Source organism: Equus caballus, chromosome 16 (assembly GCF_041296265.1).
Source record: "Equus caballus isolate H_3958 breed thoroughbred chromosome 16, TB-T2T, whole genome shotgun sequence".
In the NCBI taxonomy this organism is placed as follows: domain Eukaryota; kingdom Metazoa; phylum Chordata; class Mammalia; order Perissodactyla; family Equidae; genus Equus; species Equus caballus.
Genome location: NC_091699.1, coordinates 72463656 through 72490449, shown reverse-complemented (window position 1 = coordinate 72490449; position 26794 = coordinate 72463656). Strand labels below are relative to the sequence as shown.

General features: G+C 38.0%; 1 protein-coding gene across 3 annotated transcripts in view; it reads right to left on the bottom strand.

Annotated features, from left to right (window-relative positions):
- Positions 1-201: 201 nt before the first annotated feature.
- The window catches only part of ZNF385D (zinc finger protein 385D), an 804272-nt gene continuing 777679 nt past the window's right edge, over positions 202-26794 (bottom strand). For all 3 annotated transcript variants that reach the window (XM_023621244.2, XM_001494960.6, XM_023621277.2), the window contains 4 exons: positions 19052-19285; positions 6243-6421; positions 5141-5242; positions 202-3360 (listed from right to left, as the gene is read on the bottom strand). In XM_023621244.2, the coding sequence (XP_023477012.1) occupies positions 3127-3360; positions 5141-5242; positions 6243-6421; positions 19052-19285 (749 nt within the window). In that variant the 3' untranslated portion in view covers positions 202-3126. The remainder of the gene's footprint in view (positions 3361-5140; positions 5243-6242; positions 6422-19051; positions 19286-26794) is intronic.

The following is a 26794-nucleotide window of genomic DNA, read 5'->3' as shown; positions in this document are numbered from 1 at the left end:
TCCCATTTGTCTGGATGATCTGGATGAGGTGCAACAATGCTCTAGTCCAGAGGTATTTGGCTCTTGCAATGCATTTATATTTATTTCAAATGAAATCAGAGATGCGTTCTCTATTACTTCCTTGCCATAGGTGTGATGCGTGGGAAGGGATATGTAACCATAAAGTCAGACCACTCTTGGGGATTTTCAGAGCACCACTGCTGACCAATCTGAATTCTTGATCTTTATTCATGAAAAAAGTTCCCCATGGGAAAGGATATAGCTTTACAGCAGTCCAAATTGTAATAGATGTTGATTTACTGTTGATAAATATGTGGAGTAGAGGGAAACAATTCACAGAGAATCCACTATAAGTTCTATGGTTAGGCTTCATCCTTTATTAGGTAGTGAGTAAAAGACAACTGATGCTTACAACTCCAATTTAAGAGACCATTTAAACAAAAATGGTTCCATAGCGAAGTGAGGCAGAAGGGATTTAGGTATTTCTGAGTTTTCTCATATGGCTGATGGAGAAAATATGGCTGATTTGCTTGTTCCCAGCAACTCATTAGAGTTAGTAATACCTTGAGATCCGAGACTCTTGTATCCCACAGGCCCTGACTTCTAGTGGACTGGCTCACTCACTGTGGTGAAGATGAGGAAGAACAGCGAAAGAAAGCACATTGCAGTGAGACTGCATCGATTACCACTACGTTCTCCACTGGAAAGGGAGGTTTTCTCAGGTGTAAAGATTGTTGGATAAGGATTCAGGCTGACATAGTGAAAGATCAAAATATTTGACAAAGTAGAAAAAGGAAACTAAAGTGCAAAACGGTCGGAAGCTGGTCACGGGACATAGAGCCCCAAACAACAAACTCATCAGCAACTCTCCACGTGGCTGAACTAGCAGGATCTGTGGGTGAAAAAAGGTAACACTTGCTAACACCAGAGAGTAGAGATACTGGTAAATGCAAAATCACCAGATACTCTCAAAAGCAAATTTTAATGCTAACCAACATGTTTAACCAGAGATATATGGTTTGAAATTCTTGTACCAAAGACTGATACAATACTTTTTCTCTTCCTTTCTTCCTGCCTGCCTTCTTCCCTTCTTTCCTTCCTTCCTTTCTTTTTATTTTGTTTTTGTTTTGGTCGTTTGTTTAACAAAAGGTATATGTTTAAAGCCAACTGCTTTAAAGATATGTTCATATGACAAATGTCGATAGCCAGACGGTGGAGCAGAACTCCAAAGACCAAGTTTAATGTTGAGCACCAAGCACGCTATGGGTGTTTCTTAAATATAAAATGACAAATGCTAAATACCCATCTTTCAAATGGTTTCATCTTGAATCTTCATGAACCTTTCAAAAGGTTACTACAGTTTAGATAAGAGCAGTTTGGGGAAGGCCATACCCAGCCCTTCCCTATATTTTTTAAATAGTCTTTACAAAACCTTTCAAAAATATTTTTTTCTCTAAACCTAAATCATGTAGGGTTGATTTATACATGTTTTATCATTGTTCTACGTTTGTGTGTCACTGTTCTTAATGCAACAGACTGGTTGCATTCAACCCCATCATAGTGATAGGCATGTGTTAGCTTTCTATGGGAAAAAGAAAATAGCCTTTATCACAAATTAAAGGCACAGCTATTTTTATGCTATTTGTTACCAACCTAATGATAACATGTAAGATGGGATGATTATATAATTATTTTATATAGATTTTCTTTTTATAAGTTATTCTCTTAATCTTTCTAACATATATACAATATACATATATTTATATATACCCCTGATAAATCTTGTTTTAAAGGTAAAACATCAACTCCTTTCAGCCTTATGGGAACTATCAAAGGCTGTCAGCATTTCACAATTCCACTACAGAAATGATGGTCGAGTGCATCTTACCAGTATTTTTTTTTTTTAACACTACATCCTTGGTCTGCAATTAACTCAGATTCATTTTTCTTGTTTTACTAACATCTAAATATATATCGTTTATATCATGTCAGTAGGAAATCTAAAAAGCAACAAAAAAGCCCACAACAATAGCTAATGTCTACCATCAAAACAGAAACCATTGCCTAAGAGATAACCCTACTGGTACGATATAAAGGGGATACTGCAGAGATACAATAGTCTCTGTTTTTACTGGATATGTACCAACATGAAAAATCTTTACTTTGCATTATCCTCCTAGGTTATGATCATCCCTTATCCACGAAATGGAATAGTTGTACTGGTTTCTTTCTAAACACCCATGATGCATGGGTTTACCTGTTTTCAGATGGATGTTCATTAGAAACACTTCCCTATTTCCAGCAATACTGCTTCACGGTGGGAAAATAGTATTTTGTAAGAAATCGTCTTTCTTACTATCTCCCTCACCTCTACACTTAGCCCTGTTCTATTGTTCTGAACTTAAGGTCATCTCCGAGCTGGACAGAAGGGGGAGAATGTGGACCAGGGAGACCTCCACACCACCTTCTGGCGTTCATTTATTTTTAGACAGCTTACCGGCATGAAATAGTTGTTCGTTCTACCTTTCTCAATTCTTTAAAACCTAGTGGCATAGATTGAGACACAGCACTATTGTTTTACAAGACATCTACTGTATCTACTTTTGTTGGGATAAATACCCAGTAATTGCTGTCATAGCAAGAGGACCAGCACGGGTACTACTATATTCACAGTGTTGCTTTTGTTTTTTTTTTCTTCTTTTTTCGTATTATTTTAATCTACAGAGTAAATTATTATATATACATTGGAACCAGTTAATGCCCTTAGACAATGTATAGTTGTTTCATAAAGCAGGAAAGACAATGCAGAGGGAAACAGGTGCCCAAAAGCACAGTCACAAAGGCTTCAGAAGTTCTAGATACCACTACAAGTCAATGCTGGAGATCACTTCTAAAACAATCAATGTTCAAGAGGAATGCTTTAATTTGGAGAAAATACCACCCCACCCGTCCCGCCCGCAAACCAAACCTCCCTCCTGTTTTTATAATCTTTTCAATTCACTATCAAAAGTCCTGGCTCTTCAGATATACTGGAAACTATAAATAAACACTGCATAGTTCTCTTTTGTTTGTTTTGTTTTTTGTTTTTTGAAAAATTATTGCAGTACAATTACTCCCATTTGGAATTCAGTAAGGAGCAAACAGCACAGGAGTGTGGGTGGTCCGAATGGGTCCAGGAGCTGGCCGCAGGAGCGCTGGAGGAAGTGCCGAAGTCTGGAACAGTGTTGCTGCTGGAGCAGTTCGAAGACTGAAGGGGGAGTTCACGGCCACAGCAGCAGCGGCCGCCGCAGCAGCCAGCGGGTTCGGTAGAATTCGCGGAGCCAATGGCTTTGAAGGTTCTTTTGAAAATACTAATTTTACCTGCAAAAAAGAGGAAAAAGAGTAGAAGAACAACAGTTTGGGAGTCTACACTCAGAATCCAAAATGGTGGGCAGTTTTAAAATATAGCAGTAAACAACTACACAGATAAACTCACACTTGGGAACAAACAAAAATAATGCAAAGCGTAGAACATCTTTCCTTGGAAAGAGTTGGGAGATCCCTAAAAATGGTAGACCTAAGATGTTGAAGAGTCCTCCGGAAAAGTACACAGCAACTTTAGTTTATTTTCCTTGATAAATATACTTCCCGAGGAAAGTATTCATCTTGAGAAAAAATAAGGAGTTTTTACTCCATCCTTTACACACACATTATACGGAATTGACATTTTTAAAGAGAGATTTATTAATGCTGTCAGCTACCGTTAGACTAGCCAATTTTGTAAACAGAGTAGCACAGCAAAGTGTAAGGTACTAGTCAAGAGAAATAAAAATAAAATCCCATTTTATCTCCCTCAAAGTTTCACATGTTCTGCTTTTTTTGTGCAAATGTATAAACGTTCTCTCAATCCCACTGTACAAAACTAGTTCATTCGCTGCCTCACAGCATTAGCGAGATGGCTGTTTTCACAGAGAGAATGTTCCCGTTTATGGAAACAGTAACATGGCGATAGTTAAGAAGGAGGTTTGGGATGCTAATATTAACACAATTTGACTTCTCTGTTTATTTAAAAACCATTCGCTTCATTGTTGAAAGCTGCATCTATGATGGTCAGAAATAGCACTCAGGGTTATGACCAGCGATGCCGAAACATCAGCTCTGCGCAGAATTCACAGCCTCTCAATGCAATTAAAATTCTTCCTGTACAAAAGAGTAAAGTGACTTCATTTGCATAAAAATGGGTGATGCTACTAAATTAATTGGGTCAACTCATACTGAAGTCCCATAATAGATGATTGCAGTTTTCCTTTAACTAATTTTCATGTGTCAGCAGCACACAATAGCACCAATTATTAGTAAGATCTATTTCGAAGAAAATGGATTCAAAATGCACTATTCACCACATAACTATACATCAGTTGTTCTTAACTTTTCCTTGAACCCTGGGTCTCTCTGATGAAAGCTATGGTCAATTCAACCAGGGGAAAAGAGCACATGTTCGTAAATATTAGCTTAAGATATTAAGAATTTCACAGATTTCCCCTAAAATTCTATACAATTCCAGATCAGACATTAGTACTGGCAGCTTACTAATCTCAAAGGCACATTTGGGGTAATGGGAAGAGGGTATTTCTCAGGAAGCATTTCCCCAGGCCTTAGATACTGTCCTTGGGTAAATAATTAAATAAAATAAGCTATTCCTTTGAGACTGTGTTATTCAAAATCTATAATTGCTGAGAGCATCAACAATACTGATGCCTTGTCTCTTAAAGATATTAAAAAGGAGATGAAAGAACTTGTTCTTCGCTGACCTTTCCTAAAAGTACCCACTATTGTCAAGATCAGATTTAATGTGACCACTTTCCTGACTCAGAAGAGTTTGACTTTTTTCCCTCCCCCACGCTCTGTCATAAGCCTGAGACCAATCAAAAAGATGAGACACCGGACTGTGTCTAAAGGTGGCAGAACACCCAAACAACTCACGAAACCAATAATCCTATTGGTGGAGTAGGGATTGGACTTTCAAATCACTTGTTTGTCATTACTTAGGTATCTTCCATTGATTTCATTTAGTAACTGACCAAAGAAAAAAAAAATTCCAAGTTCAGCGGACTGTGAGACATTAAAAGTACTCTCTTTTGGGAAGCAAAATGACACTCACCCCCAGTGGATGTGCTGCCTTCTGTAGTTTGTTGTAAGGACTGTATTTAGGTTTCGGGGGCTTCCCAGCAGCTCTGTCTTTGTGCCTTCTACTGCTAATGTGCTATTAAAAGCAATTAAAAACGACAGCTTTAAAAAATCATCCCCAAAACCTCATAAATATTGCTGTAACCTGAGGATATTAATGATTTCATGCAAGTTTCAGAAAGACGAAAATAAAAGAGCATGCACTCTTGTCCTTGGATTCTGATGCCTTAAGGATGCCTATTTTTACGCCATCCATTTTAGCATACTTTTAACAAATAGACCGATCTTCTTTTCCCCAGCCTTTCTCCTTATCACTGTACAGATCTCCTTGTTTAGAGGAGAGTTTACAAAGGAAAGGAATGTCTGAAGGAATTTTATGTGCAAATAAACAAAGAAGCCGAGGCATGAATTTATTTCCATACTAATATTTACCCTTGCATTTGTACAGCCAAATGTCAACCCCTTAAAATCTAAAGATAAATAACCAAGGTGCATAAAATCAGTGCAATATTGTACATATGCTTATAAAACACAACATAGTATGAGGGCTGGGCCTTCGATTAGCAATGTGTAAGGGAATCTTCGCAAGGCTATTCACAGTAAAAGTGAATGCAGCAGGATTAGTCATCCCTGTAGCAGGTGGCTGCGGGATTTAGAAATACAGTACAACACCATGTAATAAAGTACATTAAGTAAAAGAATAGCACAGTATAAATTTAGTTGTAGCATGTAAATATCTAAACAAGTAAAAATGGAACATTGCAATTTGACCTTTAAAGAAAATCAACACTTTTGACTGGGAAACCTGGTAGAGAACAGATCTAATTCCCCTTTTCCTCCCACTCTTCATATATAACAACAGTACAAACTCACTTCAGACAATTTCTGAAAGGTCTTAGAAGCCATTACAATTTAGCATTCTCTCAGCAACTAAAATAAGCATACATAAGTAGGGAGAGGGAATAGAAGACAAGCGGATAGATGGATGGGAGGGAACAACAGAAAAGAGAGGGATGAAAGGAAGCACACACAAGTGTCCCCTATCTGTTTTCATTTCTGGAATATGTGCCGCCCACCTGTTTAAGTTGTGTTTCCGAGTTGACGTGCACATCACAGATTTCACAGTGAAACGTTTTGTTTTGTAGGCCTGTATTTCCCTTATTAACTGGTCCTTTGCCTTTCACACCAGCCCTAGGAAAGGCTTTGATAGTCCCACTTCCGTTCCGGGCTTCCAGCATGGTTTTGTGCTTAGTACCTGCCAGGAATATTTAGCAAAAAAGAAAGAAAAAAGAGGAGAAACATCTTAACTAGTATACGTCTTCAAGAAATGATACAATATCAAAATGTGATGCCTGGTGCTGGTGCCATTCCAGGAATTATGGTTGAAATATGCTAGTGACACAGAAGAGTGCAACGATGTGCTCTGACCACCTTACATAACATTACTTACTTAATTACTCATTTTTTATAATGTCCCACATTACAAATAAGCACCATCAATATACTAAACTCGAGAGTCCTGAGATGAAATTAAATGGGTGTTACTTCGTTTCATTTCCTCTTGATGCTAATAAGACATAAATGATAGCTGATGAGGAAGAGTGATTTAGTTGCTAAAGGTATAGTTGGAGGTGAGGTGTAACAAATGTAATCAGTTTAAACATAGTGTGTTTACAGAAGTGGCACTAATTAAATATCCACTTTCTAAACAGAATACAAACAAGCTTTCCTGGCTATGTGTTTTAGGCTCAAAGAGGAAGAGTAATAGAATAAGATCTTCATGACTGAAGAAAAGCCGTAATTGGATAGTAAAACCCACAAAGATTGGCTAATTTCAAATACAAGCAAATATCCAAGAACATGAGGGTTGGAATCATAGGCTAAGCAGATGCACGATAAATAAATGCTTCTTTTTAATAAATCAATAACATCTTTGTAAAGTCATACATAAGTAACATAGCTCTACTTAACATTTGTTTTTTAAAAATCACTAAAGTTCATGATGGCAACTTTCTCTCAAAATTTTGCTCACAATTTCCTTTTTCTTACAGTTAATAAGTATTCGTTATTTTTCTCACTTAGTCATGTGTTTTTGCTATGAAATTTTCTTTTGTAATCATTTATGTCCTTTCTGCCATTCTGGTTTTTTAAATCCATTTTTAGTGTTTTTTTTCCTTCCTAATTGTATTTATTAGATTGTTGTCAGTCCTGCAAGCCTAAACAAAGATTTTTAACTTGTGACTCTTTGGGCCGGCCTGCAGAACCACTGAATATTAATGAGGAAAATGTGTTGAGGGGCACTCTGGCTCAGTGCCAATTACCATCGTCTTAAATAAGAGGCAATGAATACACACAGTGGGTTTATTAGCCAGGTTTCTCTCTTTGAAAATGATTATAATTTTACTGAGTTCAATATAAAAAAATGTGTATTTTTACAAATTAGATTACCCACTTTGAACATTGTATTCTTATGCACAGCTATTGCAATGTTCATATTTCAACACATTAAGGAAAGAGGAAAAAAGGCACATCTTGTGAGAAGACTGGAGGAGCTGAAATATGGAGCCACAGAACTTCCCCCTGGTGGTGGTTGTGAGGCCTCACTGAGGTTTGCTTTCAGCCGTCTCCCTTGTCATATGGTGACACAAACGCTTTCTACTTTGTATGAAGATGTTCTAGGGAGCAAGATATATATATATATTACATACATGCACACATAGACACACACATACACACACACACACATCGTTTTGCCCTACTTTCATTTATTCCATCTTTATGCAAAGTAGAAAGTGTTTGTGTCACTATATGGGTGTGTGTATAGATGATTGTCCAACCTTCTTTATCCAAACAGGTGATTTTATCAAAACAGTTCTTTTCCATGTAGCTTCTTCAGTCAAACTGAGAAGCATTCCTGGGGCCATTTTGGCTTAGGAATGCCTAAGAAGTAGTCAGTGAGAGACACTCGCATCCTGACACTTGTGAGGGACTCCTGATTCACTCTGGTTAATATCTTTTGGGATTGGGAGTTGGTGTTGGTGGGTAGGTGGAACCTGAACGGATCAGAAAACCATTTTAATCTAGTCAACAACATTTCAGTTAATTTATCTTGCCTAGGAGAAGAAAAAAGCCAGACGTAGGTGGCTTACCTCAGGACTGAGTGTCAGGGAGTTAGGGAGATGAGGGGAAATTCAAAAGTTTTGGCCCCAATAGTATGGGCTTAGCAATAGGAGGTAAAGATCTAGAAAATAACATGTTCCCGGTAATACCTTTGGCAAGCTAAGATCCACCTATGCCATGTCCCTAAACGAGTGGAAATGATATGTAGAAATATGTGAACTTTTAGGAATACGCATCCTCTCAGAAAATCACTGGATTGCTAGCATTATTATTTCAATTTAATCTCTTCACAGAAGCTAGAAAAGACAGAATAATTAAATATACCCACCCATTGGCGCCTTACATACACAAGTGCACGCATGCACAAACAAACATACACCATACATATATGGTTAAAAATGTGGCAAGATTGGGTGAAAAATGTCACATAATAGCTTTGACTGTAGGGTTACTATTCAGCATCAAATAGAATGGAAGTTTTGTACAATATAACCTCCTGCATTTAGATTGTGAGTCATAATTAAATAGCTATTAGATGGTTTTATAAGATTTTAAAGCTTGAATAAGCTCTAAGGGTCGATGTATTTCCTCCAAGTCCAGCTAAAATTAAGGAAAGATGGACTCAATTTTAAAACATTTACATTTTTGAGAAATCACATGAGCATTAATAATATAAAATTAGTGATTATTAGGACAACTCATTTTCTTTTTTAAACATTGCACATGCGCTAAGTTATCTACCTGCTCACAGTGACGCTATGAGTTAGGTGCTACCATTATGCCCATTTTAGAGATAACAAACTGAAATTCAGACAGGATAAGTTTCTTTCCAGACTCACAAAGCAAACACTACTTAAGTTCTTGGCAGGTAAAAGGTGGATTTCTCATGAAGTCTCTAGAACTATGGGGACTTAGAGAAAAATCCACTAAGGATTTCTGAGCCAGTTGAATTCCAGTTACACATTAGTCTCTCATAGCACCTTTAATTTTCTACTTTGTTAATGAAGTCTTTCCTAAACTCGGATTTTAATTTGCGTCTCTTAAATCTCACCCCTCTTTTTTCCCTTGCAATGCTCCTTTCCCCTCAGCAGAGTATTGTGAAACACGATGCTTTGAAAGGCTGTGGCTCTGTGATGGCCGGTTTGATCACTCTGGTTTCAACATCCTGTAAACACTCACAAGGCTCCTGCCTGCCACTGTGATCACACAGCAGGGCGGTCACAAGTCGGCTTCTCTGCTTTATTCCTTCCTCGGGGGAAAGAATCTGCAAGAAGCTAAATGGACCATTTTCTTCCTAGCACTTTTAAAAGGCTGACACTGACAATGACCCTCATTTGAAGCTTCATGAGTCCTGAAATGTGAAACCATGCTGCAACCATAGTTTAAACTCAGCAAATCATAATGCTCCAAGAAACACTGTTTTTGTTTGCTCGTCTTTGATTACGTCGGGTCAAGATATTTATTGATCTTATGTCTGCAAAAATCAAAGTAATATGTGGGGTGGGAGAGTGGAAAGAGGCTAGCCCTCCCTGTTATTCCCCATCATCTTTATAACCATCCTTTTTCAGATGGCTCTCAAGTTAGGTACTGGCATAAATTAAAGATAAGTGGGCAAGAAAACTAGCACATTACTTTTAAAATTAAAGTAAATCATTCATTAGGTCATCAGGAAAATTGAGAAAATTTTTTAAAAGCAAAAATAAGAAAACCTCTGCTGGGCCAACCCTGTGGCCGAGTTGTTACAGTTCCGCACACTCTGCTTTGGCAGCCTGTGTTCGCAGGTTTGGATTCTGGGTGTGGACCTGCTCCACTTGTCAGCCTTGCTGTGGAGGCATCCCACGTGAAAAGTAGAGGAGGATTGGCATGAATGTTAGCTCAGGGTTAATCTTCCTCAAGCAAAACAAAGAGGAAGATTGGCAATGGATGTTAGCTTAGGGCAAATCTTCCTCACCAAAAAAAAAAAAAAAAAAAGGTGAAAAAAACCCCTCCATAATTCCACCAAGAAGAGGTTTATCAAAATACAAATAGCAGTAATCATGTACCAGTCTTTTCTTTTCTATTTGTATAAGCACACTTTAAAAAGCTTGGATAACTTAAAGTGACTTTGCATAGAAATTCTCATGAAATTTATATATTTTTAGTAATGTACGTGATTTTTAATGACAGCACAGGTTTACAATACATAGATGTTATATATTTGACCACCTATTTAATATTAGACAGTTGTATTATTTCCATTTTTTCCCTATATAATTAGGTTGTAATGAACATCCTACTCATTAAATTTTTTGTCATACATTTGGTTGTTTCCTTCGGACAGATTTTCATGAGTGCTATTATAGGGACAAAGAATGTGACTATTTTTAAGTCTCTTGAGTCAAGTTTCCAAATTACTTTCTAAACATTACAAAGGAAGTTTTAGAGGGATTCATTTTATAGGGAAGTGTACCCTGGTATAGTCTGCAAAACTTGCCCCTCTAAAAAAAAAATTTCAATACCTTAAAAGTTCAATTTTCCAGAATGCCCAGAAATGATATTTAATAGTGTTAGACTAGACCCTTAACAAACTCATGCAACTGCCAGCAATAATCTAGTTACCTTCTCATTGACAAGTTCACATGATTCCTCTTATAGGTGAATGGGCAGAAAAGTGGTCAGTCTCCATACAGACTGCAAAGTATAAAGGTGTTTTCTTGATGTGTTTATTTATGATATTCAGTAGAGTGGCATTACAGTCCAACTCCTGTGTGTCGTAAAGAAGAAAAGTTCTCTCTCTCTCTCTCTTTTTTTTTTTTGGTGAGGAAGATTGGCCCTGAGCTAACAACTGTTGCCAATTTTCCTCTTTTTTGCTTGAGAAAGACTGTCACTGACCTAACATCTGTGCCAATCCTCCTCTATTTTGTATGTGGGATGCTGCCACAGCATGGTTTGATGAGTGGTATGTAGATCTGAGCCCAGGATCCGAACCAGTGAACCCCGGGCTGCCAAAGCGGAGCATGTGAACTTAACCACTATGCCATGGGGCCAGCCCCAAGAAAAGTTCTCTTGAATCTATATATCTGAACTATATAATCAGCAACAAAAGCCTCCATGTTCTCTTTTTTATCCTCTAAATGTCAAATTAAGCTTTTATTATCCTGACCTTCTATATAATATGTATTTTCCATGTTAATCATATTCGCATTTTGTTTTAGAGATGAAAACTTTGGTTGACTTTATCAGCATATCAACAAACACTAAGCATCCAGAATGGCATCCCTGGTAACAAGTGGCCAAGGAATGCCTCAAATGAGTAAAAAATTGTATTTTTGCTAGCTCCCTAGTTGAAAGTAATATGCTGATTCACCAGTAAGGTCTCTAAGGTCCAGTTTGCAGAGGTGAAAGGAGAGACAAGGAAAACAAGAAGTCTAAAACAGAGGAAAGGAGCACTTTGCTGTTAGCATCAGGAAGGGTCTCAGAGGGAGAGTTACGAAGTTGGGACGGGATGGGATGGGAGACAAGCCACATCCAGCTCTAGTGGAGATGGCTTTGGTGACCTGAGATAGCCCAGGAAAGAGCTCCTGGGCTCAGGGACCCAGTGGGCAGATCACGTGGCTGGGTTTTATGGGGAGATGAAGACGTGGAATCCATACAGCAGAAACCCTTGAGAGCCCAGTGTGTGAGGAGAAACATCAGGCATCCAAAAAGCCTCTTTTATCCGTAATAACTGACTCCAGGGAATGCTGAGGCTTTCCTGCGCTGCTTCACACATGCTTTTAACAATCTTTATGTGCACCCATCTCATCTCCTTAAAAACAAGGCCCTTAAGATCATGGGAAAATGCCACATTGCTTTTACATCCATTACCTAAGATAGCCAGCAAAAACATCTTCACATGATAAACACTAAACCATCAATAATGGACGAATTAGATACACTTTCATGGCATAACAGATATGATGTTGTCTTAGCTATTTATAAAAGCAGTGTTTTTGTTTACTTTTTGTGTAACTAGTTTTATTTAAAGATTTTTTTTCTACACCCTTGGTAGAAAATTCAAAGAGCACAGAAGGGTAAAGTGAAAAGCAACAGCCTGCCGCCCCTCACCTTCAAGCTGCACGTCCTCAGTAGTGACACAGTTTCATGAGAAGACTTCCTGCAATGTTCCAAATATTCACGACTTTATATTAGGCACGAGTAAGAAAAATAACGTAGGTTGAACATTCCCCTTGATTTGCACACAAAACCACTTTTAACAAGAACAGCATATAAAAAGTACACAGTAAGAACGTGCATCTTGACACAAATCTGAAGTCACTGATTTTGGTTGTTAATCAGTGAGATGTCACTAAATGTGAAATAGCTAAATCCTGAATGATCACAGATATGTAAAAATTCTTATCAGCTAATATATCCTAAAAAACCTATATTGTAATCCCTAAACATATTTTTTATGAATTATAGCTCTAGTGCACTGTCTGATAGAAACTTCCATGCCAATGGAGATGTTCTATATCTGTACAGTCCAATACGGTGGCCAGTAGTCATATGTGGCTCTCGAGCACTTGACGTGAGTCTAACTGCAGCTAAGAAACTAAATTTACAGAATGAAAGTAGACCATCATCTTACACTGTGCACAAAAATCAACTCAAAAGGGATTATAGACTTGAATGTAAGACCTGAAACCATGAAACTTCCAGAAGAAAACATAGGCAGTACGCTCTTTGACATCGGTCTTAGCAGTATATTTTCAAGTACCATGTCTGATCAGGCAAGGGAAACAAAGAAAAAATAAACAAATGGGACTGTATCAAACTAAAAAGCTTCTGCACAGCAAAGGAAACCATGAACAAAAGGAAAAGACACCCTAACAACTGGGAGATGACACTTGCAAACCATGTATCGGATAAGGGGTTAATATCCAAAACATACAAAGACCTCATCTGTCTCAATAACAAAAAAACCAACAACCCAATTAAAAATGGGCAAAAGATCTGAACAGAGATTTCTCCAAAGAAGATAAACAGATGGCCAACAGGCACATGAAAACATGTTCAACATTGTTAACTATCAGGGAAACGCAAATCGAAACTACAATGAGATATCACCTCATTCCAGTCAGAATGGCTAAAATTAACAAGACGCTAAACAACAAGTGTTGGAGAGGATGTAGAGAGAAGGGAATTCTCATACACTGCTGGTGGGAGTGCAAACCGGTGCAGCCACTAAGGAAAACAGTACGGAGTTTCCTCAGAATGTTAAGAATAGATCCACCATATGATCCAGCTATTCCACTGCTGGGTATTTATCCAAAGAACATGAAACACGAATGCATAAAGATACTTGCACCCCTATGTTCAGTGCAGCATTGTTCACAATAGTCAAGACTTGGAAGCAACGTAAGTGCCCATCAAGGGACGAATGGATAAAGAAGATGTGGTGTATATACACGATGGACTACTACTCAGCCATAAGAAATGATGAAATCTGGCCATTTGTGACAACACGGATGGACCTTGAGGGAATTATGCTGAGTGAAATAAGTCAGAGGGAGAAGGTCAAATACCATATGATCTCGCTCATAAGTAGAAGGTAAAAACAACTACAAACACACAGCAATAGAGATTGCATTGATGGTTACTAGAGGGGCAGGGGGGAGAGAAGAGGGTGAAAGGGGTGATTAGGCACATGTGTGGTGATGGATTATAAATAGTCTTTGGGTGGTGAACATGACATAACATATACAGAATTCGAAATATATTATGATGTACTTTTGAAAGTTCCATAATGCTATAATCCAATGTTACTGCTATAAAAACAAAAATTAAAAAAAGAACATAAATAAACTCATTGAAACAACAACAACAAAAAAGAAACTAAATTTGAAATTAATTTAAATTTAAATAGCCAGCTGAGGCCAATGGTTACCATATTAGGTAATACAGCTCTAGTACTCAAGTACGCCCTGCATGAGCATGTGGAACAAACAGCAGGTATGAGACAGAAGTGGTTATTTTAATCATTTGTAGAAACCTTCAAGAAGGCGCAACAGCAGAATTGTGATAGGAGAGTCTCTATCTTTATTTTAAATCAAATTGAAGTTTTACCATTACCCTAGAAGATGCTGAGAAGGAGTGGCAGAAACTCTTTGGGCCTTAATAATAAGGCCAGGAACACTGACCACAGCTGACTGGCTTGAGATTTTCACTTGAAACATGAAATGGCTGATCTCTTGATAAAACAAGGCTTTGCATATTTTCTTTCTGAACACGAGGGAGAAAGTAGACACAGGCTTCTTGATGGCAACTCCTGAGTTTTGCTCATTTTTGTATTCTTAGTGCCTAACACACAGTAGATGATCAGTGAAGATTAGCTGAAGTATTAGATATTGATAAAGATCAACAAACAAATATTAGTAAAGAGAGTTGTGGGCTCAGGCTCTGGAACGGTGTCAGTCAGAATTTGCCTCCCTTAGCTGTATAGTTTAGATTTCTTTGTGCCTCCATGTCCTCAGCTGTGAAAAAGGAAATTATCTGTTCTATTGAGGTGTTGTATTAAATACATTTATTGTTTTAAGGATTATTTTCGGCACTTCCCATGTGATCAATAAATTTTAGTCAGTCTTCTCATTCTCCTCAACATTGTTGTTTTTGTTTAGTTAAAAATTTAGAAATCTCCAAGCATTTTAAAATTTAGTAAAGTCCATCCTTTGATAACTGTCTTTTTGGTATATTAAAGCTTACTGAGTGCTAAAAGAAGTTCTGTCTAGGGATAGAAAAGCTGGAATGAACTTAGTGAAAATTATCAAATGTTATCACCTCAAGTCATTATCAGAAAAATCTGCCCAAATTAGTAATGAGTGTTAACTGTAAAACATTTCAAAGTTCTTTTTTAATTATATAGAGAAAACCATCAAAATTAGCTAAGCAAAGCGTTACACCTAGGAGAATGTTTTGAGAGAATTTCTTTAAAGGAAAAGACAAAATACATCTTTTGCAATATCTGTGTCCATAACATATAGTAAAAGGGGACTTCCAGATCTCTTGGAAACAGTATGTCCTCTGAAGGTATTTTAAGCATTCTTAGACTGTTTTGTGAATCATGCAAATAAGCTCAGGAGAGCTATTTCTCTTCCCAAATTCTAAGAAAAGAGAAGCAGGAACGCCCCTATTCAAATCCTGTATTCCAAAGTTATGGAATATAAATCAATTAACTGCAACTTGGAGTGGTTATACATTAGTGAAAAATAAAAAGAGAAAGCAAATGAAATAACACAATTGATTGCTGAACAATGCTAGCAGCAGCTGTGGTCATACTAATAATCATGCCACAATATTTCATCTTACAAGGTGAGAGAGAGAGAAGGAGTAAGAGAGAGAGAGAGGGAGAGAGAGAAGCCCAAAGAGGACAACTGACTTGTTCTGGTTCACACAGAAAAGTCATCTGCAGATCTGAGGTAAAAATTAAGTCTGATAACTTCTAATTCTAGGCCATTCCATTATACCATACTAGAGGCAGTGTTTGAAGAAAGTCATAGTCCCAAAATTTGTTTATGATTAAGAATGCATTTTCTAAGATTAGAAGAAAACCATGTTTTGAAATGTTCCTGGCTTCCCACGAGCGGACCGTAAACGCTTAACTCTTCCCTCAGTGCTTCAGGCCTTATTTTCTGTATATAATGTGTTTCCAAAGGGAAAAAAGAAAAACACTTCGAATTAAATTCAGACTCAAAGAACACATCTCCTCACCCTACAGCCTGGTTCCTTCTGATCAAAATTGTTGTTCAAACCTGGTTCCCTGAAAAACACAGCCCAATCTTAAGAAAGCTTTTCGAATATGTGGCTCTAGAAGAAAGCAGAGAAGCCTTTAAAGTTCTATGCGATGGTTTGTGATGAATGTCGGGGGCAGTGGAGCACTAAGTGTGGGGTAGTGATTGTGGTCTGCTCTGGGTGCAGGTAATGAGGGGGTACATCCAAGAGAATCAGAAAACAATAATTTAAGGGACTAAAAAAAGGCAGTCTGCTTTCCACAAGCACCACAAACTGGCAACTCTAAATAATGTCAGTGACAAAGGACTACTCTCAAAAATATTTTGTTGGTCTATCTTCTAAACAACTGTTGTAGTTACTGTTGAGATTCAGTATATATTAAATTAGCACATTTTATTACTTATCCTATAATAAACATCGTGGGCTACATGGAAATTAATTTGTGGAACTCTCCATTATACAGCCAGCCCCAGACACACAAATTCAGCTACAAGCTTTTGTTTCATTAGTAAGTTCACAACAGTTTGAAATCCTCTGAGCCCATGAAGGCAGCAGGGCATGCATCCAGCCCGTGGGGCTATATATTTTTTAATGTAAACAATAGATTATAAATATACGATGATAGCACAGAGATCATAAAGATGAAGAAACAGAATTTGAGTTAATTCAATTCTGTCATTCTACGTGACCACTGAAGTTTTTATGCTAAAACAATGAAACAGAGCATGAGCCGTGTAGTGTAAGTTGTGCCTGGTGAGCTCCTGTTGCCCATGTTGGCAACTGGCTAAATGACGCACTCTATGCTGGCTGCCTTCCCTTCCCTGTTTCCTTTTCCCACTCCACTGACCTGTTTCCTTCACCTCTCCTAAAACCTACCTGCCCTTGAATCCTTGCTGAGAGTCTGCTTCTGATAGAAGCCAAACCAGAGCACACCACAGTAAGCCTATGATGCCTCCTATAACTACTCCTCCTGTTCCTGAAAGAGAGAGAGCTTACATGGAGCCTCTCTCCTGTACACTCACCCCAGGGGTTTCCCCATCTCAGGCCCTACGGGAAAGATGCAGGAGGCCAGCGTACAAGGGGCAGTGCCTGGAAACAGGAAGGACTGCATTCACCTTCGCCTACATTTAGAGGAAGTCCCAAACACAACCAGCCTCCTAACGCTGTTCCAGCTGCAAATAACAGAGCTGAATCTGGAGATCAAAAATCGTGCGCAAAAGGCATCGAAGAGCATCGAGTTATGTATCTTGTCTTCTTCCTTTTCCACCTCCAGTCCTGGCACAGCTGGCTAGTGCAAGCCTACAGTGAGTCTCAAAATGAGCATTAGGATCGGACTCTGGAAAAAGATTTCTGATGTAGGAAGGGAAATACAGGGATCAGAAAATGCAAGCAGCAGCTTGGAGGGAAGGGGCGTGGCTGCAGCCCTCAGACTAGGCTGAGGTTTGGAGGGGACCCGCCAATAAAGGGATTCAAAAGGGATTCAAGTAAGGGAGACAACTACATTCACTGCCTTAACCTCTCACTCGAGATGGTTATAGCAGTTCTCAGCTCTGCCTGAACAACACTTGTGAGACTTTGTGTTATTTTCTTTTCCCAAACACTATAGCTTCTTATTATATTATAATCATAGTCGCTGGATATAGGAAATATATTTTTATATACACAAATATATATTTATATTTAAAATATATTTAGAGAAATATAAATATATTTACAATTTTATATTCATAAAATATATGAATATATATATTTAAAGCATCATGGGTTAATATATTTTTAGAGATCCATGAGTAATTCTGACACACAAAGCAGAGATGAGGACCATAGAATTGGAATATGAAAAATGTTGACCTGTTTTGACATAATCAAATAAGTAATTTCTCTTTGCTTCTTAATCAGGCGTTTCTGGTAAGAATTCAAGAAGGACATCCAAATCCTTGATAAATTAACTCCAGCCTCTAAGAGTATGGTTTATTTGTCAAAATTGATCCCCCTTCAAAATAAATGTGTTTCTCTGTTATTATGCGGAATGATCAAGAATTCTTGAGAAATAAATGGACTTCCAATGATGTTTGTGCTCTCACAATTATATTGTATCCATGAATAATGTATTTGCGTGAGTAAACACGGGGCAAATCTGTGTGGTATAGATTCTGATTTGGGGTCAGACGCTTCTCTGTGTTTCTCAGCCTCTGAACTCATGAACTCTTCCTGACTACATTTCATGTTGTATGCAGGAGGAAGATATGTGCTGAAGAAATTCTTCTCCATCTGCAATTACTTCCTTAGAGCCTTGAAGTCAATACTTAAATATGACTAGGGCAGCACAATGATTGGTCAATAACTCAGTCAACATACACCTGCGATATTAACTCAGGGTATGATTCACGAATGATTCTCTTCCTATTGTAATTGCTGACAGAGTCCTGGCAATGAACCCAGTCTTTCAGAGAAAAGCTGATATTAGGCCAAAGTGATGGATAAAATCTCAGGCAGGACATAAATATATATATATATATATATATATATATGTACATTTATTATCTATATAAATATCTAGATAGAGATATACATAGTATGTACTCTATATTTATCTAGATAGATAGGTATAGACATGAATATATAATCTCTCTCTCTCTATAGATATAGACATAGAACAGGTGTATGGAATTCAAATATATTGGGAAAGTATTTCTTCCTGACTTAGCAGTATTTTCTGCTTTATCTCCTTTATCTCCTTTATAACTTTATCTCCTAATGTTTCATAAGATACACACATACATATCCATACATGCGAACACATATACAACATGGCACTGGAGCCCTGGAAAGCCTCCTTTGCCCCTATGTAAATGACACTTTGCATGTCATTTTTATTTTTTAATGGTTAATGAGCTCCACGTAATAATTGCCAGTTTTATGCCACCCCTATGTCCCCTGCTGCAAAAGATCTAATCTATTCGGAGGAAGATAATTGCAGAGCTGTTGAGACAGAAAAGAAATTGCTGTATCTCACCACTGTTGTGCGCCTCCAGCTGCGAGGCAGAGTTGACAGCAACCTTGCATAGCGAACAGTAAAGAAGTCGTTTTGCCTTTTCTTCCTCAGTCTCCGTGGAAGGACATGAGCTATTGCCAGTGGCTGTCGTGGGGCTTTTTTCCACTTTAGAGGTGATCTCAGTTGTCATAACACTGTTTTTGCGAATTTCCACAGTTGTCGTTGTTGATATTGCTGGTGTCCCTGCGGTACTGTCTGCATTCAAAATAGCATAGAAAAAAAGAGGAAAAAACAGTGGCATTATCTTTCCATTTTTGGAAATGTATCACTAATATTACATTCTGCTAATAACGATACTGCTTGTCAACTATGACTCAATCATTTCATGAGGAAATTCACATAGATGACCACATGTAGTTTCATAGACTGATACAAAATATTCAGACAATCCGTGAAAATATGCACAAATGCACTTTAAATGTTTTCTATGGGGTAAATAAACATACCTATAAATTTTTCTTGTTAACACATAGCTTTAGTAAAATAATGTTTACAATGTATTGTACTTTGTGTATACATATTTCCACACAGATGGCTTTTTTAAAAATAAAATAGATGATAAATGTTTTTCAGGTATTTTTAATTTTCTTTACTACATGTCTTTTTATTTTCCTTCTATATTTTTTCTTTAATTAAAAAAAAGCAAGTATGATCCTTTTGTATAGGTTTGTGAAAAACAAAAAAGAAAAAAATTGAACTTTGATGACATATTGCTTTGTCCAGATTGACAGTTTAGAAGCCCTATTTACAAAGAGATTCAAATTCAACACCAGGTACAACAATCATTAATATACAAATAAGAGGAACTCTAGTCTGGCATATTTATTAAATGCATGCTCTGTACCAGACCGTGTTCTGAGAGTTTGTGACAGTATTCAAACATCAATGGCCGCTCTTTACAAGGAATTCACAGACCAGTCACACCATGTTAATGTCGTATCATTTCAAGTGTTTGATGACCACCAAAGTGTTGATGTGCTGTAACCTTACAACGCTTCTGGCTCCGAAGTCTGATTCTAAATCTGGAGAGGTCAACCTCTAAAGTCAAACTATCTCATCCTAACTCACTTGGGTATACACAGCTCTCATTCCAAATATGCCAATTACCATGATGTTAGCCATATTTGCCATATCCAATAGCAAATTGCAAATGAGCCCTATGCTCATGTCCTTTCTACTCTTATGCTATTTTTTCTGCCTCTCGGCTGGCTGGTTCTTAACCTCTTATTCAAAATATTCTCAGGCTGTCTCTCCAGCTACAGCTGCTCTTGGAACTGTTTCTCATTCCATATGCTGCTGTGGTCACTATCTAATGCCACACTGAAAAGTCCGTGATAAATGGATTGGGCAGTAGCTATAAAGGACAGTGGTCTGTCTGCAATGAAGGGTTGTCCTCATAAATGTCTACTTCTTGTTAGCTCATGCTATCAAGAGTTGAGCACAGTTACAGGATGGCTTTTAACTTGTATATGGCCTTTGATCCAGACATAGAGGTGTGAATATGTGAGATTGGTTATGGCTTCTTTCCCAAACACGGCATCAGAAACACTAGTCAATAAGAAGAGAAATGGGCTCTTGTTGAGAGGGCTGTTATATAAAACAACTCATCTGGATCTTATTTCCTTTACCTCACACTTCACACACTTTTAATCACTTATTTAACTGCAAAGATCATCGAGTAAGCCTCCTTCAGCGTCATGGAGAATTTCCACCAACACGTAAAAGAAAAAATCACACTGCTGATTAGTCTCTCATGGCTGGAGAAAAATAAATAAAATTACTCTAACATCAAGTTTTGCCACCAGAATACATTTAATCCCTTGAACACTGAATGGCCCATTTCCTGATTAGTTTTTACTTGCCTACTAAGATACGAGGATTAAAATATCAGCTAATAGCCATAAAATATTTCTGAGAACCTAGATATGCCATGAAGCACAAGGACTGCTCTAAGACAGTCTGGTAGCTGTTCACTGCTCCCAATAAACCACAAATGATTGTTTGAAGGCAAGTGCATGTGTGTCTGTGAATAAATAACAAATGCTCAGTTAATTTGCTGTTTTATATGCATAATTTTATTTAACCTTCACACAAACTTGTGCAATAACGAAACATTGGAGGTTAAGGAAATTTCCCAAGGTCACACGAGGAATTTATGGTGAGTCAGGACAAAGTATTTCATGGAACAAAGAAATCAGGGATTTTGGAAAAAAAATTTTTTTGAACAATACTCTTGGCCATGATTGTGATTCTCCATAGTAAGGTCACAAACGGCAGTGGGCTAAAATCATTAAATTATCTTATGATCAGCTCTATGGGGTGTGATGACCATAAATGCAGATATGTCTAAACTTAGTGTGGCCACATACCGGAGCCAGAGTGTGATACTGCGGGCATGTATTTCATTTAAATCTAAGTAAGGATATCTCTAGAAATACTGTACTTCTAACAACTTTTCCTCCGGATTGACAATGTTTATTTTATGCTTTAAAAATCTGAAAATTGTTCATAGTATAGATCATAGTAATCCTAAACTAACTTCCCTATTTACAGTGACATTCAGAGCAAAAGTATACAATAAACAAAACATGATCTTCTACCCCCTGTGACAGCTACATTAGTGTCATTCCCAACCCCAGAGGATAACGCACATTTATACCAAAGACGCTGCAAGATTAGAGATGCCGGATTCTCTATGCCTATGGCTTAGTGAAGTATTAACATTTCTTAAGGCAAGTCCCTTGCATGAGACAGGCTTAGGGGAATTAGTATCAAAACGCTTAACTTCCCGGAGCTTCTACGTTGTTGCATCCTTCAGACCACATAGCTGAGCACAGATCTGTTATTTTGTCAAGTTTGCAGTCAATTTGAAAGAAATACAAACAGTTCTATTTCCATTTTAAATTTAATGTATAGATCTTGAGTCCATAAAGGTAGGATTACTATTGATTTATAACAAGACATGGATTTTTCACTTACTATTCATTTATCAGTGGTGCAGGGGAAAGAAGTAAGGTAAATATATTTTAAGATTATGTGGTATTCAAAGAGAATCAACTATTTTATACATTACATAGAAAATTACACATAGCAAAGAGATTTTCCTTAATATGGTACAGTAAATTACCAATTATACATAATTCTTATCCACTTGTTAAAATAGAATCTTAAGCTGGTGACACGTTAATAGTGTACCCTTGATAACGATGTGGTAGGAATTACTTCTGTGATCTTCCTCCTCAAAACTCATAAGCCCTGTCTAACCAAGAGAAAAGCATAAAACAAACTTAAATTTCAGGACATTCTACAAAATTCCTGACCTCTGGTTCCTAAAACTGTCAAGGTCATCAAAACAAGGAAAGTCTGGAAAACTGTAACATCCAGAAGATTCTAAACATAATGTGGTACTCTAGTTGGAACCCTGGGGCAAAAAAAAAAAAGGACATTAGGTAAAAACTTGGAATATCTGAATGACGTATGGACCTTAGTTGACAATAATCTATCAACATTGGTTCATTAGTTGTGACAAATGCACCATAGCAATGTGAGATGTTACCAACAAGGGAAAGTGGGTGCAGGGTATACGGGAACCCTCTGTAATACACTTGCACCTTTACTGCAAATCTAAAACTATTCTAAAACTAAAAGTTTATTAAATTTAAGAAAAATAGAATTATAAGCAGTTAACAAATAGTGCATCATTTCAGTTACTTTGTAGAATCATAGTCAGAAGGGATCTTACTGATTTCATAGTATAGCTTTCTTGGTTTTTAGCTTAAGAAATTTCAGTAAATGTTTTCAAGGTCACATAGAACTCGAGGGTAGAAACTTGGACTTGACATTGCGTCTCCCAATTCCAAATCCAGTATTTGTTACCCTACTTCGCAATGACTCATGTATTCAAATTTGTTCCATCAACATTTGTTAAGCAGTTATTTTGTGCTAGGTTCTATAGTAAGCCATTGAGGATGAAAAGGTCAATAAACATCCATCATGTACTAAGCGGTTTATGAGACATCCCATTATGACTTGAAATAATAATAATAGACTTAACAATCCTTAGTCAGTTTTGCTCATTGCTATATCCTTGCACTTGTACTTGGCACGACAAAGGCACTCAATATTTATTGAAAGAAAACCATGAATGAATGGACAGCAATTATAGCTGATGATTGTAGAAACACTTTTAAAGCATTTACAGGTATTAATTCAATCCTCATAAAAACCTAAGAGGGGCATTCCATTTTTATCCCCATCTTAGAGAAGAAATTGAGGTAGGAAGACATTTGGAGACCTTCCCAATGCCGGAGCTGCCAGCGGTAGTGCAATGATTTGAACTCAGACAGTCTGGCTCAGGAGCTCATGCTCTTCATTTATTTATTTTACTGATAAAATTTTGATTTTTTCATAAAAATAATTGACTATCTCTCTTTCAATTAATTCAAGTTGATCATGATTTATTACACATTTGATGATAACATCTTAAAAATGTGACTTTAAAAGAAACTAACCATGATCGGAGCTAGAGTCAATCATGTGTCTCGTCACCCATTTATGCTAAAGTAGTGAGTTCCTGGAATCCATTTAGCAAGACGGGAGAAAAAAATCCTACAGCTCTCAAATAACCTCTTGTGCAAAATCATAAGACTAACGCACAGGCCTTCCTTAATGCACCTTTTTCTTCTGTTTTTTCCCAAAAGATGAGAAACTAGAATAATGATTCACTTTTCTGAATGTTTCTCAAAGGTGGATTCGATTTCTCTGCACTATTCAGTCAATGACTCCGTAAGAACAACATATGTGACAGGGAGTCAAAATACTGGGTGCAGTTCAGCGGGAAGAGAAAGCCCTAAGATGGTTTGGGTTTGTATTTGTGCACTGTTTTCCTACTAGCACCTGTAGCAAATATTCACTATTGCAACTGTCACTATTTGGCTTTGGCATCAAAAATATTGCCAATACTTTGTGGGACTTTCATTGAGAACGAGAGGGAACTTGTCAGTATTGAGAGTGGCCCATTTGTGGCCCTCATCCTTATAAAAAAGCACTGTAAATACTTAAAAAATAGTCCATAAAGCAAAAGAAAAGATTGCAAAAAATAACAACTTGAATTCCAGATAATAAAATGGAACAGCCAAGTTACATGGTCTGGGTAAGAAATTTATTCTCCTCGTTACAGATCTCATAACCCAAGTGGGAGAACCAGAGGTGAGTTATTTAAGTTTCTTTCCAGGTAACAGAAATTAATATTAAGCCCCAAAGATGCTCATCATGTTTTCCTGTAGATCGAAGACTTAGAATTATATACAATTTATTTCCTTCTTCCCTGCATGAATTTAAGTCTCACCCAGGCTTGCTAGAAGTGAGCTGAACAGCTGCTTCCTCTTAAATATGCTGACATTCTGAAGTATAAAAAGGTGCTTCGTGACCAAAAAAATCACAAGTTTATAGAAGTTATTACTGGTGGTTTCTTTCCTCTGGATTTTATTTAATTTAACCAACCTTCATTGAGCACAGTAGCATACTCTCAGACACCGGCAGGAATGGCTACAGCATGGGGCTCGGTACTTTTGAGGGCTCTGCATACCATGAGCCGATGAAACAAAAGTCTATTTTTGTGTTTTTTGATCTTGTGAAAAAGTTTTTGGAGAGTTCGATAGCCAACTGAGCAAATGGAAATTACAGGAAAGGGAGATGAGAGCTGAACTGGGTGCCCCAAAGGCCAGAGTATAGAGTTTGACTGTTCACAAGTTTGTATGTGAAATGTTTACAATTGTGTGTGTCCCTATGTGTGTCTCTGTGGATTGTGTATATGTCTACGTGTGTGCATGTGTGGCTATGTGTGTTGAAAGGTGGGAGGAGAGCACAGCCTCTATCTGGAAACCAAGTTTGTTTGTTCAAACTTGGCTGCCTCAAATCGCCAAAATGTATGTCTAAGCAGGCAAAGTCCCCCAAAACATTCCCTCCTTCCCCTCTGCTGAGGTGGCATAGGAAGTGCTTCGAACTGCCTGGAAATCCTGAATCCACAAAAGGAGGTTGCGGAGAAAGGACACCTCCCCCAGCAGGCCACCTGATTTGAGTGGGTCCAGTCACCACCCAACAGGCCTGGCTTTGGGAACAGCTTCTGCCCTGTCCCTGCGGATCTGCAGGGCTTGCGGGGACTTGGCAGGGCTGACTCAGGTGAGTCGATTCCTCATCCTCCAGGCCACAAGGCAATCCCTGGGGTATAGACTACGGGGCTGCTAGGTGAAGCCTGAGGTCCAACGTGTAAATATTTAGCTGGATGGCATATGGTCTCCGTTTGTACTTTTGTCTTGGCCCTGGAACATTTGCGGTGGGCCTGATTGAACCCTCATGTGTGAGACTCTGTGCTAATCAGTGGATGTGAAGATAGAAACACGCTATAGTTTGTATACTAAAGAGTGATGGGCTCTAATACAATGAGAGTGGAGGAAAAATGGATTCATTCTCCTTGAGGAAGATGAACAGGAGGAGGTATCACGAGAAAATGTTAGAAAAATAAGCCGTACTTCAAACTCTGATTTTATCACACCTCCAATGGCCTGTGACTTGGAAGTGTCAAGTAAAAAGTGATCCACTGCACTGTTTTTGATCAAGTGGCACATTTTGTCCTAAAATGATCTGAATGAAACTTGTAGTGTCTTAAGGGATCAGGTGAGTAATTCTTTCTACCTTTACAACATTTAAGCTAGATTTCCCATGTCTTGAACATATTAGAAATTATAGAAAGGCAAGAGATTTCAAAAACTTATAAAACAAAAATATTGAACTGTAACTTTTGTTTTTTTAATTTTCTTTTAAAAGATTGGCACCTGAGCTAACAACTGTTGCCCATCTTTTTCTTTTTCTTTAATTGCTCTTTCTCCCCAAATCCCCCCAGCACATAGTGGCACATTTTAGTTGTGGGTCTTTCTAGTTGTGGCATGTGGGACACTGCCTCAACGTGGCCTGATGAGCGGTGCCATATCTGTGCCCAGGATCTGAACCGGCAAAACCCTGGGCCGCCGAAGCCAAGTGCACAAACTTAACCACTTGGCCATGGGGCCGGCCCATGAAGTGCAACTTTTGACATGCCCAATCTATGGTCTGTTTGAGGCAATTACATCAGGAGTAGATTCATACACAGTGATAATGGTTCTCTGTTGAACTCACTTTGTGCCATGCATACCACATGTACAGATTACCACATAAATTATTTTGATGAAAAGTATTTGAGACAGTGCCTACTTAAAAAAACCCCATAATTCAACTTTGGGATTTCCCTCTTAAAGCCAGGACCAATTAGTTTCACTGGGATTGGCCATTTTTTAGGAAGATCATGTGATTTGAGAGGGTAGTGTCAGATTACCTTTCATTTCATAGGATAACTTATCAGAAATTTAGGTTATACCTATCACTGACTAAAATTTGGGGGCATGAAGGCTAGAGAATTAAGTTTGCCAGGTTAGCATATGGTTGCAGAAGGTTGCAGGTTGAAGGAGGTGGTGATCAGGACCAGACCAAAGAAGGCTGCACTTGGGTCAGGCAACTGAGCGCGGAGCTAATGAGAAGGACAAGGGGCAGGAGGAGCAGACCAAGCAGGAGGGAGATCAGAGGTTCCTGAAGCACAAAGGGCTTAGCCGGAATTGTCTGGTCTCCTGGGGACTTAGGCAGGATCCAACAGTTGGCCAACCAAAGCTGAGA